This window comes from Hyperolius riggenbachi, chromosome 2 (genome assembly GCF_040937935.1).
Source record: "Hyperolius riggenbachi isolate aHypRig1 chromosome 2, aHypRig1.pri, whole genome shotgun sequence".
Lineage (NCBI taxonomy): Eukaryota > Metazoa > Chordata > Amphibia > Anura > Hyperoliidae > Hyperolius > Hyperolius riggenbachi.
Genome location: NC_090647.1, coordinates 561,018,376 through 561,035,935, shown reverse-complemented (window position 1 = coordinate 561,035,935; position 17,560 = coordinate 561,018,376). Strand labels below are relative to the sequence as shown.

At 44.7% G+C, this 17,560-nt stretch overlaps 1 protein-coding gene and 1 long non-coding RNA gene across 3 annotated transcripts in view; one reads left to right on the top strand and one right to left on the bottom strand.

Moving 5' to 3' along the window:
- The window catches only part of NDC80 (NDC80 kinetochore complex component), a 38,113-nt gene extending 30,698 nt beyond the window's left edge, over positions 1-7,415 (top strand). For both annotated transcript variants that reach the window (XM_068270931.1, XM_068270930.1), the window contains exons 14-17: positions 113-205; positions 2,854-2,984; positions 4,721-4,823; positions 6,893-7,415. In XM_068270931.1, coding sequence (XP_068127032.1) covers positions 113-205; positions 2,854-2,984; positions 4,721-4,823; positions 6,893-7,033 — 468 coding nt within the window. In that variant the 3' untranslated portion in view covers positions 7,034-7,415. The remainder of the gene's footprint in view (positions 1-112; positions 206-2,853; positions 2,985-4,720; positions 4,824-6,892) is intronic.
- Positions 7,416-13,522: 6,107 nt separating this feature from the next.
- The window catches only part of LOC137547381 (uncharacterized), a 32,930-nt gene continuing 28,892 nt past the window's right edge, over positions 13,523-17,560 (bottom strand). The window contains exon 2 of the long non-coding RNA XR_011026579.1: positions 13,523-13,852. This is a non-coding gene — a long non-coding RNA (uncharacterized lncRNA). The remainder of the gene's footprint in view (positions 13,853-17,560) is intronic.

Sequence of the window (17,560 nt, the reverse complement as noted above, 5' to 3'; positions counted from 1 at the left end):
TGACTCTTTATATTTTTTTTTTATTACAGGGACCCCGCCCAGTATCTTGCAGACACGCCCCCTAGAGCAGCTGACAGTCTATGTATTCATGTATGTCTGTCTCCTCCTGCAGCTAACATCTATGAAAACTGAGAGGAGGAATGATGTGAAGAAACTGAAGGAGGAGGCGCAGAGGCTGGATGACCTGTTACTGCAGAAGAATCAGGTGTGGCTTCCATGCTGTATTGTATGACTGTGCCCTGACCATGTGTTATGCTGCTGGCTGCACTGTATGACCATGTGCCCCAACTGTTATCCTGCTGGCTGTATTGTATGACTATGGGTTCACTTCGCAAAGCATTGCTGCATTCAGTAAAGCGGGGAAACAGCTGATTTTACCAAACCTGTTGTGAAATATCAATTCAGTAAAGCTGTTGCCACATGCAAACTAAAATTAGAGGTATCCTTTTTATTTTACTTTTTAAAAATGCTACAGATTCAAAGGAGAGGGAAGGCTCTGGGTCCTACAGTGCCTTCCTGGTCTCCTCGTTCCCCCCCGTAGGCTTCTCTGGCTTAATCTCCTGCCACAAAAGACTTCGGCAATCTTCAGAAGCGCTCGGGCTCCAGAAGAGCAGCAGCTTTGTAGCACATGCGAGACGGAGGGCGCTCGCCCAGTACAGAAGCCAGAGTGCTTCCAAAGACTGCAAAGTCTCCCCAACCTGGAAGGTTGTGGACTAACAGAGGAGCCTGTGGGGGAGAGAGGACACCGTGAGGAGAATGGGAAGGTATAGGACCCAGAGCCTTCCCCCTTAGGTGAGTGGCTTTTTTGGTTTTTTTTTTAAAGATCCCCCTCCAGCCAAAGTCTGAATGTCACTACCTATATGTAGTCTAGGCACTGTGTACAGTTATAATGTACTAGATGTACATTTTATAGGTTCATCTATTTGATAGAACAGACTCACATTTATATCTGTATGTAGCACTACTTTATTCCTCCTGAAGCTGAAAGCATTGTGCCCGCCTTGTTAACGCCCCTGCTCCTCCCTCCCCTGCTATCTGCCTGCCTGGATCAAATTACTTCTGTAGCACAGAGAAGACCTGGAAACTGCAGGAGCCTATCTTATCATGGCTGTTTACTATAATTATTTCAGATGTCTGTCTGCGTAGATTAGATCACATGGACATGAGGTGAAGTTATGACATCAATCTCCCAGCATCCCTTGCACCTGTAGTTTGGAAAGGGAAAAACTGCACGGGGCCCAATTTCACACTGGGGGCGGGGATTTCAAGATTATATGTGAAATTCGGACCCTGGGGGTGAGACAATCACACTTTATCATGGGGAATTTTATATATCTTGGCAACTTATTAGGTTGAAAAGAAACTGAAGGATTTTTAAAATTGGAGTACTTACACTATAAATTAAGACTCCCTTCAACAACATGAGGGTTACATACCTTCATAAATGTCAGTTCACAAAGATTAGCGCATGGGGTAACAAGTGAGATGCTCAGTATGAGCCTGGAGTTGTCAGTAGCAAAAAGCTATTCGGAAGGTGATAGAAGGAAGAAAACCGAGAAAAGGAGAAAACTAATTACACTATTTAGGAAAGACCATTTAATAAACATAATATCCCTAACTTCACAATCATCGTATAGTAATTAAATATAGTTCATAAGATGCTAATGACATACAAATGTTAGTTTTATGCAGCTTGGACTTGCACTTTACTTGCTAGAATAATAATCCATCAAATACTGTATGATAAACCACAGGAAAATCTTTGACTTGTCATGTAGTTTCTTGGTAAATTACAAATTTATTAAAGAGAACCTGAGATAAATAACATCATACACCAGGATTCCTCAAGCCTGATCACTCCCTTGTCGTCCTCAGCCTCCTGAATCCTCTGTTATAGCTCCCGGTATCGAGTCTGGGCTCACACTGCATGCCTAGCCACATGCCACACTGCCATTGCCGGGAGCGTTCCACTACACAGGTGCAGAGCGCTCCTAGCCTGGGGAGTGAGACGGGAGCGCTCGCAGCAACACTGTGCCTGCCCCTACTGGATGAAATTATCTGGAGCCATAATGGAGAATGCAGAAGGCGTAGGAGGATGGCAAGGGAGTGATCCAGCCAAAGGTGGCTGGAGGAAGCCCCAGGAATGTATGACTTTTTTTTTTTGTAATCTCGGGTACACTTTAAAGCATATATGAAAATCTTAGTGAAGTTGGAGGGTATAAAGTCTAAAATGCTGCATGAGGTAAATTACCGGACATTAAATCTTTACCAAATATTTCTTAGTGCAGCGCTGGCCTTTGGGTTGCATCCTGCTCATGAGAGCTCTGTGGCCCGTCTGTTTGCTGTGCCACTCCCCCTCCTCGCTACTTCTGCCAGTCCCACCTTTCTCTTTCCTCTGCTCCGCCCCCTCAAAGCCAGGATGTTGAGCTCCAGACCAAGTTGATAATAACTTGGGCAGCACGGTGGCGTAGTGATTAGCGCTCTCGCCTTGCAACGCTGGAACCCCGGTTCAAATTACAGCCAGGTCAACATCTGCAAGGAGTTTGTATGTTCTCCCCATGTCTGTGTGGGTTTCCTCCGGGTACTCTGGTTTCCTCCCACATCCCAAAAACATACAGATAAGTTAATTGGCTTCCACCTAAATTGGCCCTAGACTTCAATACATGCACTACACAATACATACATAGACATAGGACTATGGTAGCAATTACATTGTGAGCCCCTCAAAGGGACAGTTAAGTGACAAGACAATATACTATGTAAAGTGCTACGGAGGATGTAGGTGCTATATAAATACTAAAATATGTATATGTTATAACTTTTTTTTGTTTGTTTGTTTTTTTTTCTCTTTAGGAGTATGAAGAGCAGGAGAAGAGACAGATGGCAGAGCTGCAATCACTGGAGAAGCATCACCAAGTGTTGGAATCTGGAGTGACGAAAGGACTGGATGAAGCCATGAAGGAGCTCCAGAAGGCCCAGCAGGAGTAAGTGTAAGAGAGACTGGTACTTGCGTATTAAACCGTCTGAGTTTGGTAGTTCCTTGTTAAAAGGACTCTGAGCAGTCCTCCTAAAATAAGTCACTTAACTTGGGCCTCCTCTGGCCCACTGTAGGCCGCGAGGTGCCCTAGCGGCGTCCTGGCTCCTGCCCATATCCCTCTGGCGACACCCGCATCGGTTTAACCGTGCATGGCTGTCACGCCGGCTGCTGTGATGACGCATAGCGGCCGGCGTGATGAGTGGCATCAAACACCAGGAAGAGCTGACATCCGACGCGGTTGTCACCGGTAACGGGAGGTGCCGGAGGGATACAGGCAGGAGCCAGAATGATGCTGGGGACCTCGCGGCCTACAGTGGGCTGGAGGAGGCTGAAGGTAAGTGAAATTTTTTTGTTTGGTTTACTCCACTACCAAGATGTAACCCTTTTTGAAGTCCTGGCTTTCCATTACACCAGGTCCCGTGTCAGTGTAATGCTCCATTGCCAAGTTAAAGGGTTTTGAAGGAGGGGCGTTCCTGCATCTTGAGAGGTGAAGAGGGTGTATAGCTGGGCTGCTCTTTAGTCTTAGAGTCTCCAGCCCCGGCCAGTAACAGAGGTCAGGAGGGTGTATAGCTTGTCTGCTCCTTCCTTTTCCATAATGAGACCCCTGCGACAGAAGACCACCTCCTGGGGGTGCTGCTGATTATCAATGTTTGTCCAGTTCTTCTGCCATCACGATTTGTGCAGCCAAGATGCGGGGAACTCCCCTCCTTCAAAACCCTTTAATGCTGGGAATACACGGTTCGTTTTTGCCTTCGTTTAAACCTTCGATTCGTTCGGTAAACGAATCGAGTGTTGAAAACGTATGTGAAAATAGTCATAATCTCATTATAGTTTCGATTAATAGACCCCAAAAACGAACGACTAGTGATCGAACATGTTTGATATTATCTCTCTTTATCCATCTAATCGAGCCATTGGTAGGCTTGATGGCTGTTCAGATCGATTATATATTCGTTTATGCTAGTCCGTCCCTGTAAAAAGGGATTTTCGTTTCGTTTCTTTGCAGCCTTCGATCATTGGAAAAACGAAACCATCAGAATCGAAAAAAAAACGAAACCGTGGGTGGTGATATTAACCGTATGACCGATTATTTCGGGATCGAAAAGGCACAATCGAAACGAAGGTTTAAACGAAGGCAAAAACGAACCGTGTATTCCCAGCATAACTTGGCAGCGGAGCATTACACTGACATGGGACCTGGTGTAATGGAAAGCCAGTATTTTCAACTTTTCAAAAACAGGCTAAATCTTTGTAGTGGTGCAAACAAACTTAAACAAGGAACTGCCAAACTCTTCAGATGGTATAATGTGTAAGTACCGAGACTTATATGTGGCCGTTCATCTTGTGTCCCAGCATTAGCCCTAAGGCTGGATCCACACTGCACTAAAGCGGGGAGAGCAGCAGACTGACTATAGAGATAAACACAGCCAGCTCTGACAAGCTGTTTGTCAGCAGCGTGGCTGTGATTTGAGGGACTGCAGAGTGCAGGGGGACCTTAGGGGGGTTTGGGATAGCAACAGAGGCTGGGCTGTATAGGCAGATCCAACCTCTGTATGCAGATAACCTTCTTTAAACACACCTCGGGTTCTCTTAATGCCCTCACTACGCTCTGGGCCAGTGTTCTGGTGGAAGGTAAGTAACCTGTAAAGCATAACTGTATGCTGAGCTGTGTTCTCCTTTCAGGCTGCAGCTTGTGGAGCATCAGACGGAGGAGGAGAACAGGCAGGTGGGAAACAAGCTGTATCGGGTGGTCTCCGCTGTGGCCGCACACATGGAAGCGATAGAGGTGAGGACCGGTCATTATACACAATGCAATCACTTCAGTATGAGGATATGAAGGAGCAGGCTCAGGTACCTGATTATAAAGAGACATACTATAGGTAATACACGGGAATGATGGTAGCGGATACCCCAACACTGCCAGCAACAAGGCGCTGAGCAGAGAATAGATCCAGTGGTGTCTGATGGGTAATTAGAACCAATCTCCAGTTAACTACTCCCCCCCCCCCCCCCCCCCCCCCCAATTGAGGGATTAAAGTGCACCTGTTTCTGCAAAATGGACTTTTATAAAATGTATGTTGTAAAGCTCCCCATTTTTGCAAACAAGACATTTTGCAGGAGTTGGTTAAGACAATTGAAGCGAGTGATATGGAGGCTGACACATTTGTTTCCTTTCAAGCAATACCAGTTGCCTGGCTGTCCTGCTGACCCTCTGCCTCTAATACTTAGACATTGACCCTGAACAAGTATGCAGATGAGGCATTTCTGTCACTGTCAGATCTGAGAAGATTAGCTGCATGCTTGTTTGTTGTGATTCAGACACTACTGCAGCCAAATAGACCAGCAGGGCTGCCAGGCAACTGGTATTGCCTAAAAGGGAATAAATATGGCAGCCTCCATATCCCTCTCACTGCAGGAGTCCAGTATTGGCCTCATTTACACACAAATTTACACATGCAGGTTAATTTGTTGTTCTTGTCCACACCAGTAACTCGTTTTCTCGTTATTACCATAGTCTGTGTATATAAGTAAGTGAAGTGTCGTTTTTTTTTTTTTTTGTTTGTTTTTTTTTTGGGGGGGGGGGAGAATCTTTTGACAGTACTCGGTCTTGCTTTCCCCATGGTAAGAAGTACAATCCAAGAACCTGAGGGAGAAGAATGTGTCTAAAACAGGAAAAGGATATGAAAAGCTATCCAAAAAGTGTTCACCCCAGACATTTTTTTTTTTTTTTTTTTTTTCCCAGCCGGGTGGCATTAAAAGTAGCCAGGTGGGCCCAACGGGGAATGCAGGGCTGACACAACTCTTCTTACATCATAGGATGAGGTGGAGAGCAAATGACAGCAGGGTGTTCACCAAAATTAACCAGGTGGAGCAACCGGGCAAAAGGGCCCAGGGAGAACACTGCAAATAGCTTAGAGTGCCAATTAGCAGTGTTCAAACTCTCTCATAGAAGTGGGAATTGAGGGGTCCTGTTGACACAAAGCCAGGGGTCAGGTGGACCAAGAACAATTTAAGCCAGAATTGCCAGGAGAACGTTTCGGGGTGCAAATAAAAAAAACCTTTGGCTGACATGCAGGCTTCTCTACAGAAAAATGTTGTGGCTGTTTCAGGATGCACTTTAAGGGGGTCAATGTAGGCCCCTTTTGCATGTATTTTTTTGTGTTGCAGTGGGATGAGGTCAAACATTTGTCCCAGCAGCAGAGTGTGCCGACAGGGTCCTACAGTATGCATAGCTCCGCCCCCGCTCAGTGACCTACTTCCTGCCATGCAGGAAGTAGAGCACCAGGATATAATCGGTGCGCCGCACTGAGACACGGCAAGTGTTAATGACTCTCATTGTCTTTCATAACCCAAAGCACCATGCGTAAGTGCGGTAATGCACTGCAGGCTTTGTGTCTGGATTGCTGCAGATTGGATACAAAAAAAGGCCCCATTGCATTGCTGTTGCTTCATCCTGCGATAAAGCAGGGTAGCTCAACGCACACTTGCAAAAGGGGCCTCAAGATGAATGGGCTGAATTGCCAGAAAAACATCTTGCCGTTAGGACCGCTCAGACTCCAGGTCAGTCCCAGTTTGCTGCATCTGATAGTCGCACAGAACGACCGTTTTGCAAATCTGGTAATAATGCAAAACTGATGCAATGTATGTGCAATACACAGAATCTTGACCATTGATGATCTTCCTGCAATATTTTTATTGATTTATAAAAGTGAAGCCTGGACTGCAGGACGCTGCAGAATGACTCACGCAGCACCGATGCATGTTTTATAGCAAATGTCTTTTAGTAATAGATCTCCGCACTGGCAATGCAGATATTCCTGTGGTAGCAGGCTAATATGGATTGTCCTCTTTCAGAAACACATCGAGGAGAAGCGGGTGAAGACTGAGCGTGAATATGAAGCGTTCCAACAGCAGGATCTGCTGGCAGATCTGCGAGAAATCGCTGAAAAATACAAGCAGAAGGCGGAGCTATTGGAGAGTCCCTCCCACCAATGAGAGGATCTGTGGACAACCCCAGAGACTAGCAGGAGGAGCTTATTTCATTGGTGGAACCTCCTCTGCAAAAGTGTTAAGCTAGTCATGTTCCTTATTAGTGATCGGCAGTGAGGTGCTGGTGTTTGCAAATTAAATGCTAATTTTATGCATTTTGAATACGAGCTGTAGTTAGGCCAATCAAATGCACTTCCTGGGTATTTGTTTGGCTCAATTCCAAGCTTTGTCCAATTTGCATTAAAGTTTCATGCAAGTCGGCATGACTGGCGTCTCTGTATTCTGTATGTACGTTTGTTTTCTATTCACGTTTGTATTTTCATATTTATGTTTTTGTTGTTTCATTAACTTAACGCAAACTAAAAATAAAAAGTGTGAATTCTGCTCACCGGATGGGTTTATCTTTTTTGACTTAAGTTTTTTTTTTTTTTTTTTTTTTTTTTTTTTCCCTTCCCCATCGAGACGGGTGAGTCAAATGCCTTTACATACCCCAAAAGTCCCCTAATCCAGCTGTAATAAAGCAGCCACATACGAATATTGATAGGTTATCCATCTGGTCACATGATCACCGCTCCCCATTCTTCATTCAGATGACATCATGCGGTGGGATTTTGTGTGTAAACAGGCAGATCCTGCATCTGCTTCAGGCTGGGGACCGATGGGACTTCTGACTGGTACATCCAGTCTGAATATACACAAGCACAGTACTGTCAGTGTGGGTGACTCTGCTTGCCATCAGGTATCTGTTAAGTGATGCTTGTTTTGTTTGTGTCTCTTCTGGCTAACACAAACCTATTGTCCCTGAAAATGTGTATCAACCCAAAATGATGAGCTGCTTGTTGACAATCTCACCAGCTTTATAGTGTACCCAGTAATGGATTCACATCCCAGGAGCCTGTCCTGGCACCCTAGACTTTTCCCTCCATGAACCTACAACCCCCCCCCCCCCCCCCCCCCCCCCCCCCCCCCCCCCCGAACCGCACTACAAGTGTGCTGGCTGGCCTAGTTGTCACTACTTGCCTGTCATAGGTAGCTACAGGTGTCCCTTAATATTGAGGGTACTTCTGGCTGTCTAATGCTAAGTAGATGTGCCCCCAACTGAAGGGAGATCTTATTAGTGGAATGCAGAGACCTGAATGAATAACCTCATTTACGCTCTGCATTGGAAAGGAAGCAATTGGAGAGGAGTTAGCTGCCTGTCCATCATCAGTGCCTTATCGTAAATCCTGCCCTAAGTACCTGAGAGAAACATGGATACATACAGTGTATATAGTACTAGTTTTACTTAGAACTTGCACATCCTTCATGAACTTATTGATACTTTATAAGCCAGAATTATAGTGGATCTGAACAAAGGTGCTAAGCTTACTAATCAGACGTGGTCTTAGGTCTTCTCGGAGCCTTTCACAATGCTGTCCAAGCGCGTCGTGTGACTATACACTTCCTCCAATCCCGGAAGGAGGAAGTGTTATCACGTGACCGCTGCTTGGAATGCATTGTGGGAGGTGCCGAGGGATGGATCTAAGAGGATGCCTGGTGGGTAAGCTTAACCCCCCCCCCCCCCCTCGCCCACCAGCACAGATTTAATTAGCAGGATGAAATCCGAATAACACCTATTCAGCTTTTATCTGAATTTGTTGTTTGAGCATCCCTAGTTATTGACTATGAAAACCAGGAATGTCACCTAGTGGTGGTGTGACTAAACTGCACAGGAGCAAACTCTTGCATGAGAGCCTTCTTTTACTGCGCAGACGCAGTTCAAAACGTGTGCTGTTCAGATTAGCTCTATCGCTTGCTGGAACTTTTAGGAGGTGTGGGAGCTACGAGGACTGGATCGGAAACTGGGAGGGGGAGAATGCCAATGACCAGGGCAGAACACTTCTAAGGAGGTAATCTAGTCCAGTTCTTATAACAGCTTTTTGCCAGGTTCAGGGGTACTTTAAAGGGAACCTTAACTGAGGGATATGGATGTAACCTTTTTAAACCATAATCTGGCAGATTTCTGGCGTTTTGAGGCAAAGTTTTCCAAGGTAAAAGTTCAGACTTTCATTTTACCTTTCATATCTAACACTGTTTTGTTGCAGTTTGACACACCCGGGAGCTTTTAATCGTCCAACGCCGGTGTTTTCCCATTGGGTTATTAACTACCGCTGCTCATCAATGTTGCAACGCAACTTCCCGATGATGCTTAACGCATGCACAAAATCTGGTTTATGCACACGGTCGCTAATGTGAAAGAGCCCTTAAAGACGCAGGAGAGTCAGGCAACTGGTATTTTAAAAGGAAAAAAAACCATCTCCTCAGTTTTGAGGTCCCTTTGAGATCTGCATTTGATAAGCGGTTTCTGGCTGGATTGGAGTATAGAGTGTCCAGCGCAAACAAGTGCTGAGAAGTATTCACTGGGAGCAACGTCAGTGCAGAGCTAGATTACTAAGTATTTAATTTTATAGAGCCTGATATTTACCATATGTTTGGGAGTATAAGATGCACCTAGGGGAAAAATATATAAAATAATCCTGGTCCAGCCATGTTGCAAGAGCGTCTCATAGATATTCTCACCCAATAATTGTCCCCTTCTGTCCCCATGCCCTCCTTTTGGCCCCAAGTCCTTTCCTGTTCCCTCCCCCCCCCCCCCCATGTCTTCTGGTCCCCGAGTCTCCTGCTCCATGTTATTTCCTGTCCCCCCGTGTCTTCTGGTTTCTGTGTCCCCCTCCAGGCCCCCTGCAATGTCTCCTCCGCTCCTCTGTGTAAAAATAATTGGCAGCAGAGCCGCTCACCTCAGCTGCAATTCGAGCGGCGGTGATTAGCAGCGAACATGGCCTACACAGCGCAGGAGATTTGGGCGCAGCCGGCACCAGCATATACCGTAATAGGATTTACGGCTATAGCGGCACACAGAGTAACTTTCGGCGCAGTCAGAAGATAGAACTAAAGTTACTTTTAAAACACAATTGTCTGCCAGAATTGCATCATTCCCTACCATGCATGTGGACCTGGAGGGGGGAATAGTATTTAACACCACCGGGACTTGTGCAGGAACCAGGTCAGATCTATATCGGCTGTATCCTGCGCCCAAATCTGCTGGCGCCGATTTCATTCGTATGTATCAGCAGATCTCATCTGTGCAGATCCTAGTGAAGGCTTCTGCTGATTGCATTATCAACAGAAGCCATCAGTAGGGGAATCCGCATGGAAGAGGTGAGCTTATCTGCTGCTAATTTTTACACAGGAGCAGAGGAGATGTGTGGGGGTCCGAAAGACCACAGTGGGACGAAGCAGAAACTTCTCAATGGTGGGCCGGGTCGTTGTTCATAGCAGGCATAGCATAGCAGTAAGTTGGGGACTCCCTGTCTTTGGAATACTGTATAAGATCAATATCAAACAGTACTTTTTTTTTTTTTTTTTTTTTTTTTTTTTGGAACCAAAAATTCTTACTCATTCATAGTCTTCAAATTGCAGACATGTTGTATGAATACAAATTCAGAGTTCCAGTTCACACAAGACTGCCTGACACGTGTTTCACAGCCAAAAGCCGCTACCTCAGAGGCAAATCTTATACAAACAAGATTTTTTTTTTTCAACCCTTGTGGCTGGATCTTTATCCCGTTATACGCATTGGTTTCTAAATGGTATGCATTTAAAACCTACAATATGATACTGTATATGAGTCAAACAGATGTTTGTATACAATTTTGCCTCTGAGGTAGCGGCTTTTGGCCGTGAAACATGTCAGGCAGTCTCTTGTGTGAACTGGAACTCTGAATTTGTATCCATACAATATGTCTGCAATGTGAAGATGTTATGAATGAAGAATAAACTTTTGGTTCCAAAAAAGAAAACTCGATTGTCTTTGATATTCATCTGTTATATCCAGGGGTGGAACAATACTAATTTTATTGTGTCTATTAGTGATACTGTATCAGATGCAGGACCTTTTCTCCCCAGTTTTCGGGGGGAGAAAAACCTGCATGTTCTATTCCGAAAAATGTTATGTGCTGTTTTGTTCCTCCGTTGCTGCTTTATTTTTTATTTTTTTTTTTATATTTCAGCCTCCTCTTCTTTCTCATTCATGTTTTTGGAACACTGAGGTGGGACTTGTCCCCTTTCAGAAACCAAAGCCTCCCCAGTGATGTTGGGAGATGGGATCTGACTTTCAGTGTTGCAAGTCCTCCTGAAGGTGTTGAATGGGGGTTGTCTGCATTCTCTGCAGGCCAATCAAGTTCTTCTGCAACAAACTCCATAGGAAAGTTCTTCACAAACTTGTCTGTGCACGGGGCAATTGTTACCCTGAAACATGCATGGCTGGCTCAGTGCATGAATTGATCATTTCTGACACGTCCGATCTGTTCCTCAATCGAGAACTGGATCTATTTTCGTATCAGTGCTGTACAAAATCGATCCCATTCGATTGGGAGCAGATCAAACAAGTCTGACATGATTGATTCCAGCTTACAGGACATTTGGTTTGTGTGTACCAGGCATAAGGAGGAATCCACATGCATTTTTACACAAAGCAAAATCGCAATTTGCCTGACGCCGAATGTATTTATATGGACCTAGAACAAAACAAATACAAAATACACCCGTCTAGCTGCCTTAGCTTATGTAATCTTACAATATTTGGCAATTTTATACTTTATCTTTTGTATTTTTGTACTTTTTGATATGTTTATGTTCTTGTAATTTTTGCTTTTGGAAATTTGTTGCTCTGCCCTTAACATCTAGATTGTCATATGCATTCAAATGTTCGTTTTTAGAGTGGACTCTATTTCCCTCACATGGAACCGCCCCTGCTTCTTCGGGCATTTCCTATGTTTGGAGGTGTGGTTTTAGGTGTCACCTTCAGGACTCTTTCACACAGGGACGTTGCGTTGCAGGGGACGTTAAGGTTGCATAACGTTCCTTTAACGCAACGCATGGTGGTGCTAAAGTTGGACGCTACATAGACGCGTTATGCATCTCTTGGTGCGCCGTTTTTGTTCGATACTGTTAGTACGAAAACGGCGCATGCGTCAAGACTGTGGAGACCACGTGATCGGAACACTCTGCATCATGTGGTCCCGCCAGCCAATCGCCGCACAAAGCGGCCGCTCCAGGAAGTAAACATGTTACGTCAGTGCAGTGAATATTAATTAGCCATGTGGCTAGGCACAATAGCGGACTCTCCCCACCTCTCCTGCACTGAAAAAAAAAACAACTTTACTGAGCATGTGCAAACAGTCTAACGCGGCTAAAACCGCGTATAACGCACAGCATGCAGCACTTTCTTTGAACGTCGAGCGTTACACTGTAACGTAACGTGGGCACTGTGAACAGCCCATTGATTTTTCATTACTGTGAGTTGGGCTCCGTTACAGACTGCTCTAACGGGCGCCTGTAACGTCCCACTGTGAAAGCAGCCTCACAGTGTGGATTTATGCTAAGGACCATAGTGTGTTCGAAACATGTTAGCAGACATGTGCTGTGTTTTTTACTGCTTCAATAAAGAGTATTTGCTGGATCGAGCGGAACATCACTTACTTGGATATTGGTTGTTTGAGGTCGAGTTGCTTCATTCCTGCTGACTCTGTTGGGTGGTTGGTTGAGCGGTCACTTCAGAGGTAACGGTCCTTGCATTTCATGTGTCAGAGGTAATGGTTGCTGCATTTATCACTCGATGGTCATAGCTGGCTGCATGTGCTGTTTGGGGTTATCGTTGCATTTGGCATTCTGGGGCCTCATGATTACTAAATGGCATGGTAATTAATAGCATCACGCAATTTCTGCTGATTTATCATCTGGACATCCATAATGCTAATCCTCTTTCACCACATCATGGCAGGAAAAAATGCTTTGTGTTTGGGGAATGTTGTCTGATTACCCTTAGGATCACTTTGCCTGTTTAGAGAGGAAACTCGGGCCCACTGCCTCACTGTTAGATGTCCTGTTACAGTTAACTCTGCCCACATGATGTAATGGCCACTCCCATTTTTTTTTTACCTACCTCAGGTTGGGCTCAAAAATCTGGTCACTGTAGCTTATACCACCAATTACCTGGCAGCTGAGAAGAGAACTGAGCTTATTTATCAGTGGACAGAATCTATTTGCCCACCACAGCTTCCTCTTTTGGGTGACTTATGCTTTTGATGCAGATTCTTTGATCAGCATTGATCTCTTATCTGGCTAATGGTGCCCATTAATGGTACAATCTGAAGAATGATCGGGTCAGGTACCATAAATGGTCCTAAATGATGAATAATCATTCTATTGCTTGTTCTGTTGATGCAAATTTCAGATCCATTCTGTTAATCTTATTGGATGGTTTATCCTTTCCCTCCCCCTCAGTTGGTGGGCCCAAACGATTGTTTTTGATCGATCAGATTGGATGGTGGAAGAGATTACATTGTTATTAGGCAGCATCACCCACAGCTCTGACAACCACCAATCGTGTTCATACATCCAACACACAGCACAACCACATCTGGCTGCCAATAATTACAAACACCACAGATCAGATCATGGCTGATGTCTGTTTATTAATACAGAGGATAGAAATACTCACACAGTGAGATATCGGGATCATACTCACCCACCTGTAATGGCCGCTCTCCAACTATAAATACGTGATAATTTTAGGCAATTACAATATTTTGGGATAAAGTTATGAGTCACATGACCTCTGGAGTCTGGTGAATGAAGCTGGGAAGGGGGCGGGGTCAGGCAGATGAGTGATGTCATAGCCCAGTGCTGCAGCTCTGCAGTGTGATTATCTCCAGGGGGGCGTGTCTCAGACCTCCAGGCTGGCGGCTGTCCAGGTTACAGGAATGGGGGTCATCTGCCGGTTTCCTGTGGACAGAACAGAGGAGATTAGAGGGGCGGCGGCAAGAAATATCACACAGGAGGGAATGTTAAGGCACGACACTTCCTGTCTCTACACTACAGTTATACATTTCTAGTGACATCCCAGCTATTCCATAAACCAGCCATTACCCACAATGCCGCTCTTCATACTACATTTCCAGCTTATACACTGATACAGCTTATTACAGATACACCCCCACCTTACTGCACATGTAATACCCATATTATGTACTGTGGTGATCTCATATACCAGCCATTACCCACAATGCCGCTCCTCATACTACATGTCCAGCTTATACACCGATACAGCTTATTACAGATACACCCCACATGTAATACCCATATCATATACTGTAGTGATCTCATAAACCAGCCATTACCCACAATGCTGCTCTTCATACTACATGTCCAGCTTATACACCGATACAGCTTATTACAGATACACCCCCACCTTACTGCACATGTAATACCCATATCATGTACTGTGGTGATCTCATAAACCAGCCATTACCCACAATGCCGCTCCTCATACTACATGTCCAGCTTATACACCGATACAGCTTATTACAGATACACCCCACATGTAATACCCATATCATATACTGTAGTGATCTCATAAACCAGCCATTACCCACAATGCTGCTCTTCATACTACATGTCCAGCTTATACACCGATACAGCTTATTACAGATACACCCCCACCTTACTGCACATGTAATACCCATATCATGTACTGTGGTGATCTCATAAACCAGACATTACCCACAATGCCGCTCCTCATACTACATGTCCAGCTTATACACCGATACAGCTTATTACAGATACACCCCCACCTTACTGCACATGTAATACCCATATCATGTACTGTGGTGATCTCATAAACCAGACATTATCCACAATGCCGCTCCTCATACTACATGTCCAGCTTATACACCGATACAACTTATTACAGATACACCCCACCTTACTGCACATGTAATACCCATATCATGTACTGTGGTGATCTCATAAGCCAGCCATTACCCACAATGCCGCTCCTCATACTACATGTCCAGCTTATACACCGATACAGCTTATTACAGATACACCCCACATGTAATACCCATATCATATACTGTAGTGATCTCATAAACCAGCCACTACCCACAATGCTGCTCTTCATACTACATGTCCAGCTTATACACCGATACAGCTTATTACAGATACACCCCCACCTTACTGCACATGTAATACCCATATCATGTACTGTGGTGATCTCATAAGCCAGCCATTACCCACAATGCCGCTCCTCATACTACATGTCCAGCTTATACACCGATACAGCTTATTACAGATACACCCCACATGTAATACCCATATCATATACTGTAGTGATCTCATAAACCAGCCACTACCCACAATGCTGCTCTTCATACTACATGTCCAGCTTATACACCGATACAGCTTATTACAGATACACCCCCACCTTACTGCACATGTAATGCCCATATTATGTACTGTGGTGATCTCATAAACCAGCCATTACCCACAATGCCGCTCCTCATACCACATGTCCAGCTTATACACCGATACAGCTTATTACAGATACACCCCACCTTACTGCACATGTAATACCCATATCATGTACTGTGGTGATCTCATAAACCAGCCATTACCCACAATGCCGCTCCTCATACTACATGTCCAGCTTATACACCGATACAGCTTATTACAGATACACCCCACATGTAATACCCATATCATATACTGTAGTGATCTCATAAACCAGCCACTACCCACAATGCTGCTCTTCATACTACATGTCCAGCTTATACACCGATACAGCTTATTACAGATACACCCCCACCTTACTGCACATGTAATGCCCATATTATGTACTGTGGTGATCTCATAAACCAGCCATTACCCACAATGCCGCTCCTCATGCTACATGTCCAGCTTATACACCGATACAGCTTATTACAGATACACCCCACCTTACTGCACATGTAATACCCATATCATGTACTGTGGTGATCTCATAAACCAGCCATTACCCACAATGCCGCTCCTCATACTACATGTCCAGCTTATACACCGATACAGCTTATTACAGATACACCCCCACCTTACTGCACATGTAATACCCATATCATGTACTGTGGTGATCTCATAAACCAGCCATTACCCACAATGCCGCTCCTCATTCCCCATGTCCAGCTTATACACCGATACAGCTTATTACAGATACACCCCCACCTTACTGCACATGTAATACCCATATCATGTACTGTGGTGATCTCATAAACCAGCCATTACCCACAATGCCGCTCCTCATACTACATGTCCAGCTTATACACCGATACAGCTTATTACAGATACACCCCACATGTAATACCCATATCATATACTGTAGTGATCTCATAAACCAGCCACTACCCACAATGCTGCTCTTCATACTACATGTCCAGCTTATACACCAATACAGCTTATTACAGATACACCCCCACCTTACTGCACATGTAATACCCATATCATGTACTGTGGTGATCTCATAAACCAGACATTACCCACAATGCCGCTCCTCATACTACATGTCCAGCTTATACACCGATACAGCTTATTACAGATACACCCCACCTTACTGCACATGTAATACCCATATCATGTACTGTGGTGATCTCATAAACCAGCCATTACCCACAATGCCGCTCCTCATACTACATGTCCAGCTTATACACCGATACAGCTTATTACAGATACACCCCCACCTTACTGCACATGTAATACCCATATCATGTACTGTGGTGATCTCATAAACCAGCCATTACCCACAATGCCGCTCCTCATACTACATGTCCAGCTTATACACCGATACAGCTTATTACAGATACACCCCACCTTACTGCACATGTAATACCATATCATGTACTGTAGTGATCTCATAAACCAGACATTACCCACAATGCCGCTCCTCATACTACATGTCCAGCTTATTCACTGATACAGCTTATTACAGATACACCCCACCTTACTGCACATGTAATACCCATATCATGTACTGTGGTGATCTCATAAACCAGCCATTACCCACAATGCCGCTCCTCATACCACATGTCCAGCTTATACACCGATACAGCTTATTACAGATACACCCCCACCTTACTGCACATGTAATACCCATATCATGTACTGTGGTGATCTCATAAACCAGCCATTACCCACAATGCTGCTCCTCATACCACATGTCCAGCTTATACACCGATACAGCTTATTACACATACACCACAACTTACTGCACATGTAATACCCATATCATGTACTGTGGTGATCTCATAAACCAGCCATTACCCACAATGCCGCTCCTCATACCACATGTCCAGCTTATACACCGATACAGCTTATTACAGATACATCCCCACCTTACTGCACATGTAATACCCATATCATGTACTGTGGTGATCTCATAAACCAGCCATTACCCACAATGCCGCTCCTCATACTACATGTCCAGCTTATACACCGATACAGCTTATTACAGATACACCCCCACCTTACTGCACATGTAATACCCATATCATGTACTGTGGTGATCTCATAAACCAGCCATTACCCACAATGCTGCTCCTCATACCACATGTCCAGCTTATACACCGATACAGCTTATTACAGATACATCCCCACCTTACTGCACATGTAATACCCATATCATGT